The following is a 13,794-nucleotide window of genomic DNA, read 5'->3' as shown; positions in this document are numbered from 1 at the left end:
CTATACTATGATGAGCTCTAAATCCAGACTGAAAATCCTCAAATAAGCTGTTATTATTTAGAATCCTGGCGCAGCCAAGTTTCAGTAAGACAGAATAAGTCAATATGATGATCTGATATTATATCATTGATTAATACACCTTTAGAGGAGAGAGATCTAGTGTTTAAGAGTCCACATTTAACTCTCTTATTTTGATGGTCCATTACTGGAGTGGTATTAATTTTGGTCAGGTTTTTATGTATCGCTCTTCTATTAAAAGCTGTTTTAATTGGTTTAGGAGGTCGGGGGACAGACACAGTCTCTATATGTAATTGGGTGGGTAACTGCTCTAGTGGAAGCACAGAGAAGCGTGTAAGACTGCAGCTCTGTCTCCTGGTCTGGACTCTGGGTTGTCATGGGTTTGGGTCAATGAATTCGGCCATATTTCTAGATATGAGAGCAGCTCCATCCAAAGTGGGATGTATGCCGTCTTCCCCAAAAGGTTTGCCAATTATCAATGAAGCCCACATCATTATCTGGACACCACCTCGACAATCAGCGGTTAAATGATGACATGCGTTTATACATGTCATCACTGATCAAATTAGGCAGGGGCCCAGAGAAAACTACGGAGTCCAACATTGTTTTAACGAATGTACACACCGACTCAACATTAATTTTAGTGACCTCCGATTGGCGTAATCGGGTGTCATTTCCACCGGCATGAATGATAATCTTACTGTACCTATGTTTATCCTTAGCCAGCAGTTTTAAATTTGACTCTATGTCGCCCGCTCTGGCCCCAGGAATACATTTGACTATGGTCCCTGGTGTCGCTAATTTCACATTCTCACTCTGACTATGGAGCTACCAATGATCAGAGTCTGTTTCTCAGCAGATGTGTTGCTGAGTGGGGAGAATCTGTTAGAAACATGAAGTGGTTGGTGGTGAACCGTGGGCTTCTGTTTTGGGCTATGCTTCCTTCGAGCAGTCACCCAGCCGCCCTGGTATCCCAGCTGCTTGAGAACTACCGGGGGATTAGCAGCTATGCTAACACTGGCTGTGGGACGGCTCGCACCGGCTACTGGGGGCTGGCTAATAACTGGAGCTAACTGGGTATCCTTGGTGCGGAGCCGCGTTTCTAACTCACTAAGCCTCGCCTCCAAGACTGCAAACAAACTACACTTAGTACAAGTATCATTACTGTCAAAGGAGGCAGAGGAGTAGCTAAACATGTGACACACCGAGCAAGATAGAGCAGAAGAGTGAGAAGGGGAGAGAGAAGCCATGTCTAACCGCTAACCAAGATTAGCTGTGGAGCTAACAGGAGCTAACAATAGAGCTAAAGCAACAGAAGTTTAAGCGGTAGGTTTTAAGAGATCGGAAAAGCAAGAAGCGCTTTAAACCAAACAAGCGTATGCTTAAGTTTACAATTAATAAGTATCCACTTTTTAATTGCCCTCTGCCCTCTCCCCTTTCAGGGAGGGGAGAGGGCAGCCGATAATCTTTTGGGCTGTGGTGATAACCCTCTGGAGCGCTATCCTCTCTGCAGCTGTGCAGCTGGAGAATCACACACACATGTAGTAGGTCAAAATGCTCTCAATGGAGCAACAATAAAAGGACACAAGCAGTTTTTGTGAGAGTTGGTTGTTCCTGAGTACTCTCAGGAAGTACAATCTCTGTTGTGCCTTCTTAATAATAGCAGTGGTGTTGATGCTCCAGGTCAGGTCTTCCTCTATATGAACTCCCAGAAACCAGAAGTCTGTGACCCTCTCCACACAGTCCCCACCGATGAACAGGGGCGGAGTGTCGGTTTTATTTCTCCTGTAGTCTATGACCAGCTCCTTTGTCTTGGTAGTGTTCAGTGCCATGTTGTTTTCTGTGCACCACACTGACAACTGCTCCACCTCGTCCCGATATACAGAGTCATCCCCCCCAGAGATGAGCCCCACCACAGTGGTATCATCAGCCAACTTGATGATGCTGTTGCTGGAGTGGACGGGGGTGCAGTCGTGGGGAGTTTTGGGATGCTCTTTAGTAATCCTTTTAGCGCAACTTTTCTGGTCACTAATCTCAAACAATCTCCCTGACATTTTCCACTTAATGTCACTCAATCATAGAGGGACACACCCCAAAACTAACTATAGACATTCTGATAGGTAAGCCCACAGGCCATTGGCTATGGGGCCACGTGGGTCACCCCTAATTTGGATCAATCAGCAGCCACGTAACGTGCGATTAGAGTGATTGACAGAAATTCTACACGTTACAAAACAATATGACCTTTTCAGCTCATAATGACGCTGAACATGGGAGGCCCCGGAACTTGGGAGGCCCCTGGGCTTCAGCCCAGATAAGCCCGTGCATTAAAGCGGCCTTGGCACTCGGCCATGATCTAACCTGCTCGACTCAGTGTCCTGGAGAGACGGCAGGTTGCAGCTGATCACCTTCTCAGCAAAGTGGAGAGTACACTGCAGTCGGCCCTTGGTTAATAAGGCTATGTATGTTGAACGTGCCACAATGAGGTTTGGTTTTGATCAAATCATTTTGAAAGTGTAACAGAATGACTGTTTTAATTGGTTTAGAATTTTGAAACATTTAGTGCTGCTTGTTTTTTCTTCTTAAAAAAAGACATTGAGAAATATTTCTCACATCTGCAATGCTCAATTATTTCAGTTTTCCCTTAGCAAACAAGGAAATGATAGGATCTGGGGCATATCCATTTGTACCCGACATGGGCTGATTCAAAGCAAACTCATACACAGGACTTACACCATAGATTGTCTAAAATTGATTTGAATGTTGTTGAATCCTGTAACAGATGCAGCCAGTCCCCTGCTGACCTCATATACATGTTCTGGTCATGTCCAAAACTTAGTAGACTTTTGGTCTAAAATATTTGACACCCCCTCTCTGTCCTCAGCTTTACTGTTTCATTTCTTTCCTCACTTGGTGGACATGTTGTCTGTTGATGCTCAATAAAACATGTTCTTTTAAAAACAATGAATAAACAATACAGAGCAAAGACATGACATATTACAATCAAAACATTATCAGATAAGTCATTACACCATTACATCAGAAGCGCAATGAATTGCATGAGGACATATGTTAAGAAAAAGAAAACCAATATCAAAACATACACAGCAAGATTTACTAAGAGAAATAATGATCTAAACATTATTTCAACTTAGTTGTAATCTAGTAAAAAAAATCAAACCTTTGGTGGAAGTTAGCGAATGAAAACAAATTGAGGGGGACATGAAAATGATCCGTTATTTTTGTAGCAGTGCTATAAAAACTGAGAAAACTAAACAACCATCAAGAGCTGAACAATTTGTCATTATTTTAACCAAATTCTACATTCATAAAATGAAATTCTTGAAGAAATGACCATCCTATTTGACCTTTAAACAAACAAACATTTATTTTCAAACCCTACTAAACCTAACAAAAAATAAATAAATAACCAAAACCATTAATTTATACAAACATTTCAACTTTTTATCTGAATAATTAAACCTCTTGTGTGTCTTCAATTGTGATTTTAATTGTATTGTTTGTGTTATGAAATGGGCTTCCACAGTTATGTTATTATTTAATGTTCAACAAAAAAGACTTTAATAGTTTTTTGTGTGCTTTATTTAGCTGTTGTTGTTATTAGCTCCTTTGTTTTGCTTGTGTTGTTTTGTTTGTTTATTTTTTTTTTTTTTGTTCGTTCCCTTTTTTTATGTTATGCTGTGTTATAACACAAATACCATTTTATTGATCAACAATCTAAATAAAAGTGTGTGGGGGCATCAATAGCTAAAGATGAACAACAAACTGACGTCATCAGGAGGCGACTCTCGCACCCAAAAAAGCCATAACATTTTTGAGCACATCAGGCGGACAGAGACAGAACGTGTGATCCAGACAGCTGACACCGGAGCTTTCTGCATGTCCGCCGTTACACATCTGTCTCCTCGCCGGTGGATCTGGTCACGCGCACCGTCGCAGCAGCAGCCGTCCGCCGCGCGCCTCTGTCCGTGCGGGAGCACATTATAGAGACCTGGCGATGATGGCGGACTGTGTTGGTTTTCAAGCACAGATCGCCTCGATTATAGAGATACTGGCTAATTCGGCGGTGGCGGAGATCTGCAAACTGGTGGACGATGGCTACGCGGCGCTGCGCTCCCAGATGGAGCAGGAGAGGGAGAAGAACGAGAAGGAGAACGATGCTCTGAGGCACAAGCTGCGAGACATGGACGTGAAGATGCGGAGCTACGAGAGGAAGATTAGGAGAAGGAGTCAGCGGGAAGAAATGCACGCCGTTCATTTTAGGCCACCCGAAGGTAAAGCCATGGTGTTGGCAGGGGGAAGGGCTGCATCTGGCCGTGCAAAATGACGTGTGAGGGAGACATGACACAGACATGAACTGATGCATTCACCTCTGATCAATATGAGGCCGTATAACAGCATGTAGTGGCTGTCACTGCGTAACTTCCAGCCTGGCTTTCATAACTGAGCAGATACTCCTGTGCAGTGATGTGGTCTTCAGCATCATACAGGCACACAGTCTGTCTATCACATATCATATATAGCAGCCAGGCAAGGTAAATGAAAAAGGTCATACTAACAAGAAAGTTTGCTTCCTAGTTGAATTAGACTAACAGCATACACACTTCTGCAGACATAGTTGCACTTTGGTTGTCCAGGCGATGTCTGCATTTAACCAGATTACCAGCATGCTGGTGTACTACCAGGCCCCAGTCACTATGTTGTAATTTGATTTGTTAGAAGCATAAAACTGAAGCAATGAAATTAGTTAAAAAAAATGGATCTTGACAAGCTAACCCTCTTTAAGACAGGGATGAGACAATCTAGCACTAATCAATGTTTTTATATTCATCTAATTAGATGAGTAGGAGTAATGTTGAAAGGGGTCATTCATGGTGATGACCCCATACATGACTCTACAGTGCCCCTCTGCTCTATTGAGTGTTTTAGCATCTTTCAGATCAGTGTTTACAGGTAGGGCTGTGACGATAACCATATTACTGCAATATGCAATATATATTATTGTCATCAAGTAATGTCTATCCCAACTATACAGTAGTCTAATGTGCTGGCACATATACTGTGTGATACATGGTAATACAATGTAGATGAAGAAGGCTATGTGATACATTGTAGAATCGATGTTGTCTCGGGTATTCCAGAAACCACGCTGCAAGACCTCACCATCGCCCCATGAGAATAACTGCCTAAGGGGATGCCAAAAGTGGTGCCTAAGAAAGCATGGCAAGCGAATCAGCATCTAACCTAGGCTAAAGGCTAAACCCGGTTTACCAGCTCTCCCATCAATCTTCCATGCCAACATTCACTTCATTGACAATAAAATAGACTACCCAAGACTGCTTCTGACCTCCTGGAGAGAAATGAGAATCTATTGTGTCCTCATCTTCGCTGAGATGTGGCTCACAACAGTATCCCTGACTCCACTATCCAGCTACCAGGCCAACTGCTCTCTGTTTGGACATGATTGTTTCATTGTCCAGTAAGAGGAGGGGTGGGCGCCAAATCGTGGGGATATGTTGCTTTTCACCGTGGTAAGAAAAAATCCATACTGTCACAGCCATATGTCACTTCCAGCAGCAGACAGCTGTTTTTATCAAACAAGCTCTGGTAAACCTTATGTACACTACCTGCTCTGCATATTTTTTTCTCAGAAGATACTGGAGAGAAAACCTCAAGGAGAGTTAATATTGTATACTAACATGACTCTAAATTAAGGCTGCTGTTAATGAAAATGTGTTGGCTGATTGTTTGGCCCGTAAAATATCAATGACTGTGTCCCAAAGCCCATGGTGACATCCTCAAATATTTTGTCCTAACCAGCAGTTCACAACTCAAAGATAGTCAGTTTACTGTCATAAAGGTATCACATTGATGTGTAAATAAGCAGTTACTTGCTAACATTATTGCCATAAACAATTGTTGTTTTTACACTTTGTTCTGCACTCAACAAAAGTATAATGTTAAAGGATGGGAGTTCAACATTTTGGGAAATATGCTAACTTCCTTTCTGACAGAGTTAGATACCACGTGGCTCTGTTCAAAGGTAACAAAACTCACCTATAAGCACTTGTAAAGCTTAGTAATTAACATATATCTCATTTCTTTAATTGAATATGTCTCTTTGCTGGTTTATGGGGGTTATGTGCGGAACTAGTAACTTCCTGAAGTCTCCAGTTATGAATAGTCATTATCACACTAAACAGACAGGATATTATCAAGTTATGTTAGTGAGCTTTAGAGGTTCTGGTGACTTTGAAGAGATAGGTTATACATCATAAATGAGGAAGCAGTCTCACCCCACAAATTCAAAAGGGAGAAAAAGCCTTGAACTTACTCAGTGTCTGGTACTTTTCTTTTAGGGCCTGATGACCATCAGGCTTTGGTGCCACCTCTTCCTGCCACCTCTGAAGACAAAACCTTTCATCACATTTCAAAGGTAATGATTAATCAACATAATGCTTTTAAATATGCTGTATTGAGACTTGTGAGTTAAACTATATCTGGATTATACTGTATGTGTTCAATCATGTGAACACACTGAAATAAAGGCAGTGGAGATCTATGGTGCAGTGTTAACTCAAGTAGACCAAACCACTAAATCCATATGAACACACTGTGTGTTTTTATGAGAGTGAAATTAAGAAACACAAGGCTATTTTTGGTGCTTGTATTGTGGTGACAGAGGCCATCTTCATCACGAGGAAACACTGGCACATATTGGCTGCTGCTGCTCTTTGACAAACTGACAATTGACTCTGAATTTCACTGCTTGTATGATTTACATGGCCTTACTGCATTTTTCTCAAGCTTTTCTTGTTTTCTGTCTGCATATTTTAATTGCTCCCTGAGTTGGAATATGTCCAGAGCTGCGCTGTCACTGTTGGACTCTTGTGATCGGGGCTTGTCTTCTATTGGAGCTCCCCTTATGTTTGCTCTAATGATCTCCAGACTGATTGTAGCTGTTACCAACGCTGCCATTCTGTCTGAACGATGCAACTGCTTTGATAAAGATGTCCTACACTGAGTTTATTTGGCTTTCTATTTGCACATAACAAATATTTCTTAACCTGCTGTTGGCATTGCGAGATTACCCTGTACTAGGCGAGGTGCAAAATATGGAGTGCTTAGTGTTTATTTTCCAGGGAAGTTTGTTTTTAAATAGTTATTTGACAATATAAATAGGGGGTGTAATGTCATGATTGACAGCTGGGGCAGCCACTCTGAACCTCCATCAGGTGGTGGGACAGCTGAGGGTGTGTGTCCCGTCATCCTGCGCAGACTCTGGCTCTAAATGACTGCTCCAAGAAAGGAGATATTTTGGCTTCAGTTTTGCATATTGATAGGAAGCGGAGAAATGTCTGTCCATATTTATATACAGTCAAGCATGTTCCCATCACTACTCACACCAGGGGTCAGACACTTGACCTAGTCACTACTGATTCTGCCGCCACCAGTACATGCATTTATTATTTGGGTGTCTTCTCAATGGCTTTGACATTCCTCTCACCTGCTACTAAACCTAAGAGTAAAATGCTTTTCCGGAACTGAAAAAATAATGACCCAGCCATTATGACTATGGACCTCCAGAGCATTAACTGCACAGAACTAGTGGAACAATACTCTTGGCTCGCTGTCCATATTGTCTTCCATGAACATCAAAAGAAATACTCAAAGTCCCTTAAAGATGCAGATCACAGTTCCACTCTAATCTAATTAATAACAATCCTGTTAACCTGTCAATTAGGGAATTGAGGTGTATGAATGTGTGTGAATGGGTGAAGGTGATGTGTAGTGTAAAACCGCTTTGAGTGGTCGAAAGATTTGAAAAGCACTATGTAAGTTCTGCACACACGCAAACTAAACAGTTTCAGTAATAGTTACAGCTGATGAGCTGCTGTTGTTGCTAATCCTAACCCAAAATGTTATTTTCTACCTTTTATTTTTTTCTGATTTAATGACATTACACTGAACTGTGACTTACATACTGAACCGTGAGCTTTCTCTACTGTTACAGCTAGTCATAGCAGACATGGCTGTCATTTCAGGTAGCCACACACGCCTCTCAGGTGTTCTTGTATTTTAACTGAAAATAGTTTCAGCCAGTGCAACCTATCTCTGATATGTTGTGTCATATTAAAGCTGCTTGTCACTCTGTCACAGGAGGAAGAATCTATGGTGTTACCACTGGTGAAACAGGAGAATGTGGAGAGAGATGACTGCAACCTGGACCTCAAGGTAGAAGTCAACATCAGGGCAGAGTGTGGGCTGACAACTGGTGAGTGTATCTTTGTAGATCTTTAAATCCGTAAGTCAGTCGATAGTTTTAAGAAGCTGTTCTATGCTCACCTGTTTCTTAACCACTTTAATTCTTTCTATTTTATTTTTCAATTGTTTGTATTATACACCTCACCTATACACCTCTGGTTTTGAAAGAATCTCATTTTAAAAAGTTGATTTACTTATCCAGAGCTCGCTGGCACTCAGCAGCCATCTGTCAGCAACAGCACTGTTCTCCAGTCCAGTCCTGCAATATGAGTGGATGTCTGGCCCTAGTTTAGCTTAGTTTAGCCAATCTTGGCTGGGGCTTGCAAGAAAAACATGGTGGACCTCGGGAAATAAAGTAGGTGGTGAGGCGTGGATGGGAAGCAGTACAATTTCAATGAAGCCCCAAATGACAAGTTTATAATGTTGCAAAAAGAAACAGCAGTACCTTTCCTCTGTACACCTGCACACAGTTTTTAAAATGTACCTGTACCTGATGGTTGTTTCTGCATCTTGGAAAAGTTTTCTGTTGATTTCGGCGTCTCAGCTGTTTCTGTATCTCATATAATCCCAAACTGACTCCATGATGTTGACATTACGGTTCTGTGGGGCCAAAACCATCTGTTACAAGACTCCTTGGCCCTCATTCACAAACACAGTGTACACACAAATTAAACTGTGCATATGAACATTTTAAATGTATTCTTACTCTGTGAACACATTTACAACAGTGTTAGACCAGGTTTACGCTCAAATTATAAACCTACCACAGTCTCATTTATTCAGTGTAAACAGAATACTAGAACCACAATTATTTTAAACAAATGATGGGGCCTAAATATACATTTAAAAGTGTGAAATTGCACACAATTTATTGACTAATTATGAAATGAATAGCTAAAATGTTGTAATCCATGAATCATCATCATAAATATAATAAAATATCAATATATACAAATTGTCCTGTTCCCAAATATTTGTATATTGGAATTTACATATTATGGCGCTTTTCCACTACACCGTTCCAGCACGACTCGCCTCGCCTCGCCTCGGTTCTTTTTGCGTTTCCACTAGGGAAAGTACCTGGTACCTGGTCCTTTTTTAGTACCTGCTCTGGTGAGGTTCCAAGCGAGCCAAGCCGGTACTAAAATGTGACGTCGACACACTGCTGGCCGCTGATTGGTCAGAAGAGTTGTCGCTGGAAGCGTCATGAACCGTCCCACACAAGAATCAAACCCGGCATTTTTAAGCAGCGTTACAACCATAGTTACAGTGTTACCATAGTTACAGCCATACGGCTCAATTTTCTTGCTTTGTGTGTGACAGAAAGCCTCATACAGCAGCAAGTACACCACTGCCTCAATGTCCTCCATTGTTTATGTGTTTTGTGTCGCGTATAAAACGAAGTCACGGCAGTTTCGCGGAGCCGTGCTATGACGACCCCGCCCACGTTGAGTAGGTACTTTTTTGTAATAGAAAAGGTCTGTTCTGGAACCGTACAGAGTCGAGGCGAGCCGAGGCGAGCCGAGGCGAGGCGAGTCGTGCTGGAACTGTGTAGTGGAAAAGCGCCAAGATCGTAACATTGATTTATTTATCACGTTTGACTGTGATGTATGTAGCTGGTTAACCAACAGTCTGTTCAGTGTCCTCACAGCCTGACCGGTCACTATAGTGACACTCTCTCTGCTTTCAGTACATCATGGCTTGTTGTGGACAGAGATGAAACACAATGCACACCTGGTGCAGCAGTAGAGATTTATTTAGATCAGTTCCACAGATCTACATATTTACCAACTTTTTATTTAGTTACAGACGTACTGCATGGTAGTGGTGCAACATGTATGCTGGCTGAATACAGTATAACATGTTTACCAGACAATTTACCCAGCTTCTTCTTCTGCAACTACTGTCTGCATTTCACTAGGAGTAAAGTTTTTCTACATTTTTACCATCATTACCCTCTTTGCAATGAGTGACATCACTCTCCACTGCTGCACCGCTCCAACAGAGCTTTCTCTATATAGAGAAATGGGAGCGTGGTATGATGGTAATAACCGCAGGCGCACACCAGTGTATTCAGAATGATGGTGATTCACTAACATACGCTTGGAGGAAAGAACAAAATTTTCCGGTGCACATGCGTCACAAATCAGAGGATGATTTTACCTTTACATTTATATTATGTGCAAAGTAAGAACATTTTTATGCACATAGTAAATGAGACCCAATGTTTTTCTTGTTGATGAAGATAGTTCTTTATGATTTTTGGCTGGATGTTTGGGCTCATTGTCGTACTGCACAATACATTTGGGACCAATCAGACACCTCCCTGGTGGTATTGCATTATGGAGAAGAATCTAAACACCCTTAAACTTTTGCACATTACTGCATATATGTGTATGTATTTTTGTTTGACCAGTTTTCTAGAATTAAGCTACAGCAAAAGTAACAACCTTAAAATGTACAAACTACCAGGACAAAGTTGTTTTACGAATATATTTTTATTTGAGTGAATAAAAATTAGGAAAACTTTGATTTTATCAGGCAGGAAAAACTGATGTACAGGTGGGAGAATAGCTCTGGTCAGATTGAACCCAGATTAATCCGAGTAAGATTGATGTTGATTGATGTCACAATCTTCCTGGCAATCCTCATCACCCTCTCTCTCTGGCTTTTTAAAATCCAACTGAGTTGACTTCAACACAGTGATGCAGTAATGTTTTTGACCACATTCACCCTGATCCCTGTGCCTGTGTGTTCTTCTGCAGCCCTGGATCCTAGTGAGGAATCTGCCCCCAGTGATATTGGTCTTGACACCAGTGTCACCAACATCACCTCCTCCACCACTCAGCCCTCCTCCCCCACTGACACCACGGTGGACCTGACCTACAGGCCTCGAGCAAAACGCAAGGCCACCAAGCCTGTGGGGAACAGTTTGTCAGTGAGTGGTGGGGGGATCCTAACCCCTGAGGCAGCACACAGGGACCTTGGAGGGAACCTAACAGATGGAGCACCGAAGCCAGAGATCCAGACTGATAATATGACAGAAGATGAACTTCACCCTTCTCAGCTGTCAGCCCCTGTAGCCTCAGATGAGCACAGTCCTGACCGCCTCAATAGCCTGGGCCTGGACCTGGCATGGATGCAGGAGAGGGTCAGTCATCTTGGTGCTGCATATGCTGTAGCACAGCTGGGACTGGGGAACACAGAAACTGGCCACCCTTCAGCCTCCTTCCCCACACAGGCAGGAGCAGACAATTTAGAAGGACCTCCAACCATGCTCTTCCCAGGTGGTGCTCATGAAATGGCAGCTTTCGCCGCCTCTTTTGACATGGCTGCTGCCGCCGCTGCCGCAGCTGCTGCCGTAGCTGCACCACCTCCACCACCTCCTCCACCACCTCCTCCACCCCCTCCCCCAACAGCTCCTTCCGCCACCACCACCAGCCAGAGGCGGCCTTACAGGAGCAGTGCTGCTGCTAAAGAGCCCATGGTGTGTGCTGTGTGTGGGTGTGTCTTTCCCAGTACAGTCGCCCTGGAGCTGCATCAACGGGTGCACACAGGGGAGAGACCCTACACCTGCCCCCACTGTGGAAAGGGCTTTGCCCAGCCCAACAACCTGCGGGTCCACCTCCTCATCCACACTGGGGAGAGGCGTTATCGATGTACACTGTGTGGGAAGAGTTTCATCTCGTCCAGCCACCTAAAGAGGCACCGCACGGTCCACACACAGGAGAAGCCCTACAGCTGCTCCCGCTGTGGACAGTCTTTCAGCCAAATGTGTAGCGTTCGCAGACACCGACAGCAGTCCCAGTGTGGTCTGTAGATTTGGAGAGAGAAATGAATGGCATCTGGAGTTTGGACTCAGTAGGATCAAATCCTTCAACTGGGGAATTCATTTCATGCATTTTATGTAAACATGAACAAAAGAGAACCAAGGCTGTATCCTGTGATATCATGAAATGTAGAGTTGATATTTGTCCTAGATTCTAGCAGTGATCTGTGAATTCTGTGTTTCTGCCTTTTAGCCTTCTCAATTTTTAATTACTCCTTGTCTCAAACTGTGAGAGGATCACTTGAATAGACTGTAAAAGAGTGCCTGAGACAGCGTTGGAAAGAGTGTGTGATATCACTTAATCCATCGATTTGTCAAATTCTGTATACACGTATATAAACATAAGGTGATCCTGGAGGAGAGGGTTATGGTCCATATTGGATCTTTTTGGCTGATGGTGGTACAAGGCTGTAATTACTGTGTACTGTCCAGTGACCACCTGATGAAGTAGGATTAACCTTATATTGAACTCTCGACAGCTCCATAATATATTGATAATCAGAAATATATCACAAATCGACAAGGAGTTAAGCACCCGGTGTCAACATAATTTATATATTTGCCTTATCTTACTGTCATTTCTACAACCAGATTCACATTACCTACAGCGTTGGTTGTTTGTTCTAGGACTGCCTGCTCTACAAGATTTCATTTGTCACACTGCAAAGACACAAATAGGTCTATTAATGGCACGATTGAATCTTGTAGTGCACGCCTATACTTCTCACATTTGTACATAATTAAGTCTGTCACACTGATTGTCAGTATATTTATAGGCTCCTCATTTTTTAACAAAGGGAAACATGTAATGCGCTGTCCATGAGATTCACTTCTCGGTCTATTTTCAGAATTGGGAAACTGAATCTCAAATCCTAAATACAATGTTTTAATTTAGTCTCTCAACTCATGAGGTTTTTCTCCAAATAAATATCCAAAAACAAAGGACTGTAAAAAAAAAAAAAAAAGAAAATTAAAAAGTAAATATCAGAGTCTTGTTTGTATATGTTGGTGTTTGGATGTAAACGGCACTAGCTGCAGGTTGCACAGCTAAAACAACTATTTGCCTTTTAGTATTCTTTCATGACATTTTCCAGTGTTTAAAAATGTACGGTTATCATTAAACATGTAAAAGGTTTGTTTGGAATGAACTTTGGTCTGCTGCTGGTCATTTCTGTGATGTAATCTTGTATGAATTACTGAACACTCTCTGAATCTACAGAATTTTCTTAATGGAATGTTATGTTTTCAGTTTTTCACATATCAAAAGACATTTATAGGAGTTTAAGTTATTACTCTTTAAATTGATAACGTAAAGAAGACGTGTGAATGTGTCTGTGGCGTGATAAGTAAAGTGAACATATACAGTTCAGACTGTAAGGGCCTGATTCACTAAGATCCCAAATAAAGAGTAGTAAATTGAGTGTGCACTGCAACAGATTGCCCGTTTAGTTAGCGTGCGTTTTGCGGGTGATCTACTAAGAATAACTGCACAAATGACAACAGGGTGCAGACAGCAGTCTTTAAATGAGGGTTTTGTGTCTTTACGGAGAGTTTGGACGAGCAGAAAGCTGCAAGAACAAAATGAAATGGACCATTTTCAATTCACATGGAATTAACAAATATATTGAGTTCCAAAATAAATATTACCAGAAAAAAACGCT

General features: G+C 42.1%; 1 protein-coding gene across 1 annotated transcript; it reads left to right on the top strand.

The window, feature by feature from the left end:
- Nucleotides 1–3,857: 3,857 nt before the first annotated feature.
- Nucleotides 3,858–13,110, top strand: LOC133987739 (PR domain zinc finger protein 1-like). Its single transcript, XM_062427186.1, has 4 exons — nt 3,858–4,313; nt 6,399–6,475; nt 8,200–8,314; nt 11,070–13,110. Exons 1-4 carry the CDS (start codon nt 4,037–4,039, stop codon nt 12,122–12,124), a joined length of 1,524 nt encoding a protein of 507 aa, XP_062283170.1. The 5' UTR covers nt 3,858–4,036; the 3' UTR covers nt 12,125–13,110.
- The last annotated feature ends 684 nt before the right edge of the window (nt 13,111–13,794 follow it).

Source organism: Scomber scombrus, chromosome 2 (genome assembly GCF_963691925.1).
Source record: "Scomber scombrus chromosome 2, fScoSco1.1, whole genome shotgun sequence".
Lineage (NCBI taxonomy): Eukaryota > Metazoa > Chordata > Actinopteri > Scombriformes > Scombridae > Scomber > Scomber scombrus.
The sequence above is the reverse complement of the archived record's forward strand: the minus strand, read 5'-3'. Positions and strand labels throughout refer to the sequence as shown.

Coding starts and splice junctions, on each gene's coding strand:
- LOC133987739 (XM_062427186.1), top strand. CDS start 4,037: ATGATGGCGGACTGTGTTGGTTTTCAAGCACAGATCGCCTCGATTATA. Junction 4,314..6,398: donor TCATTTTAGGCCACCCGAAG/GTAAAGCCATGG, acceptor CTTTTCTTTTAG/GGCCTGATGACCATCAGGCT. Junction 6,476..8,199: donor CCTTTCATCACATTTCAAAG/GTAATGATTAAT, acceptor ACTCTGTCACAG/GAGGAAGAATCTATGGTGTT.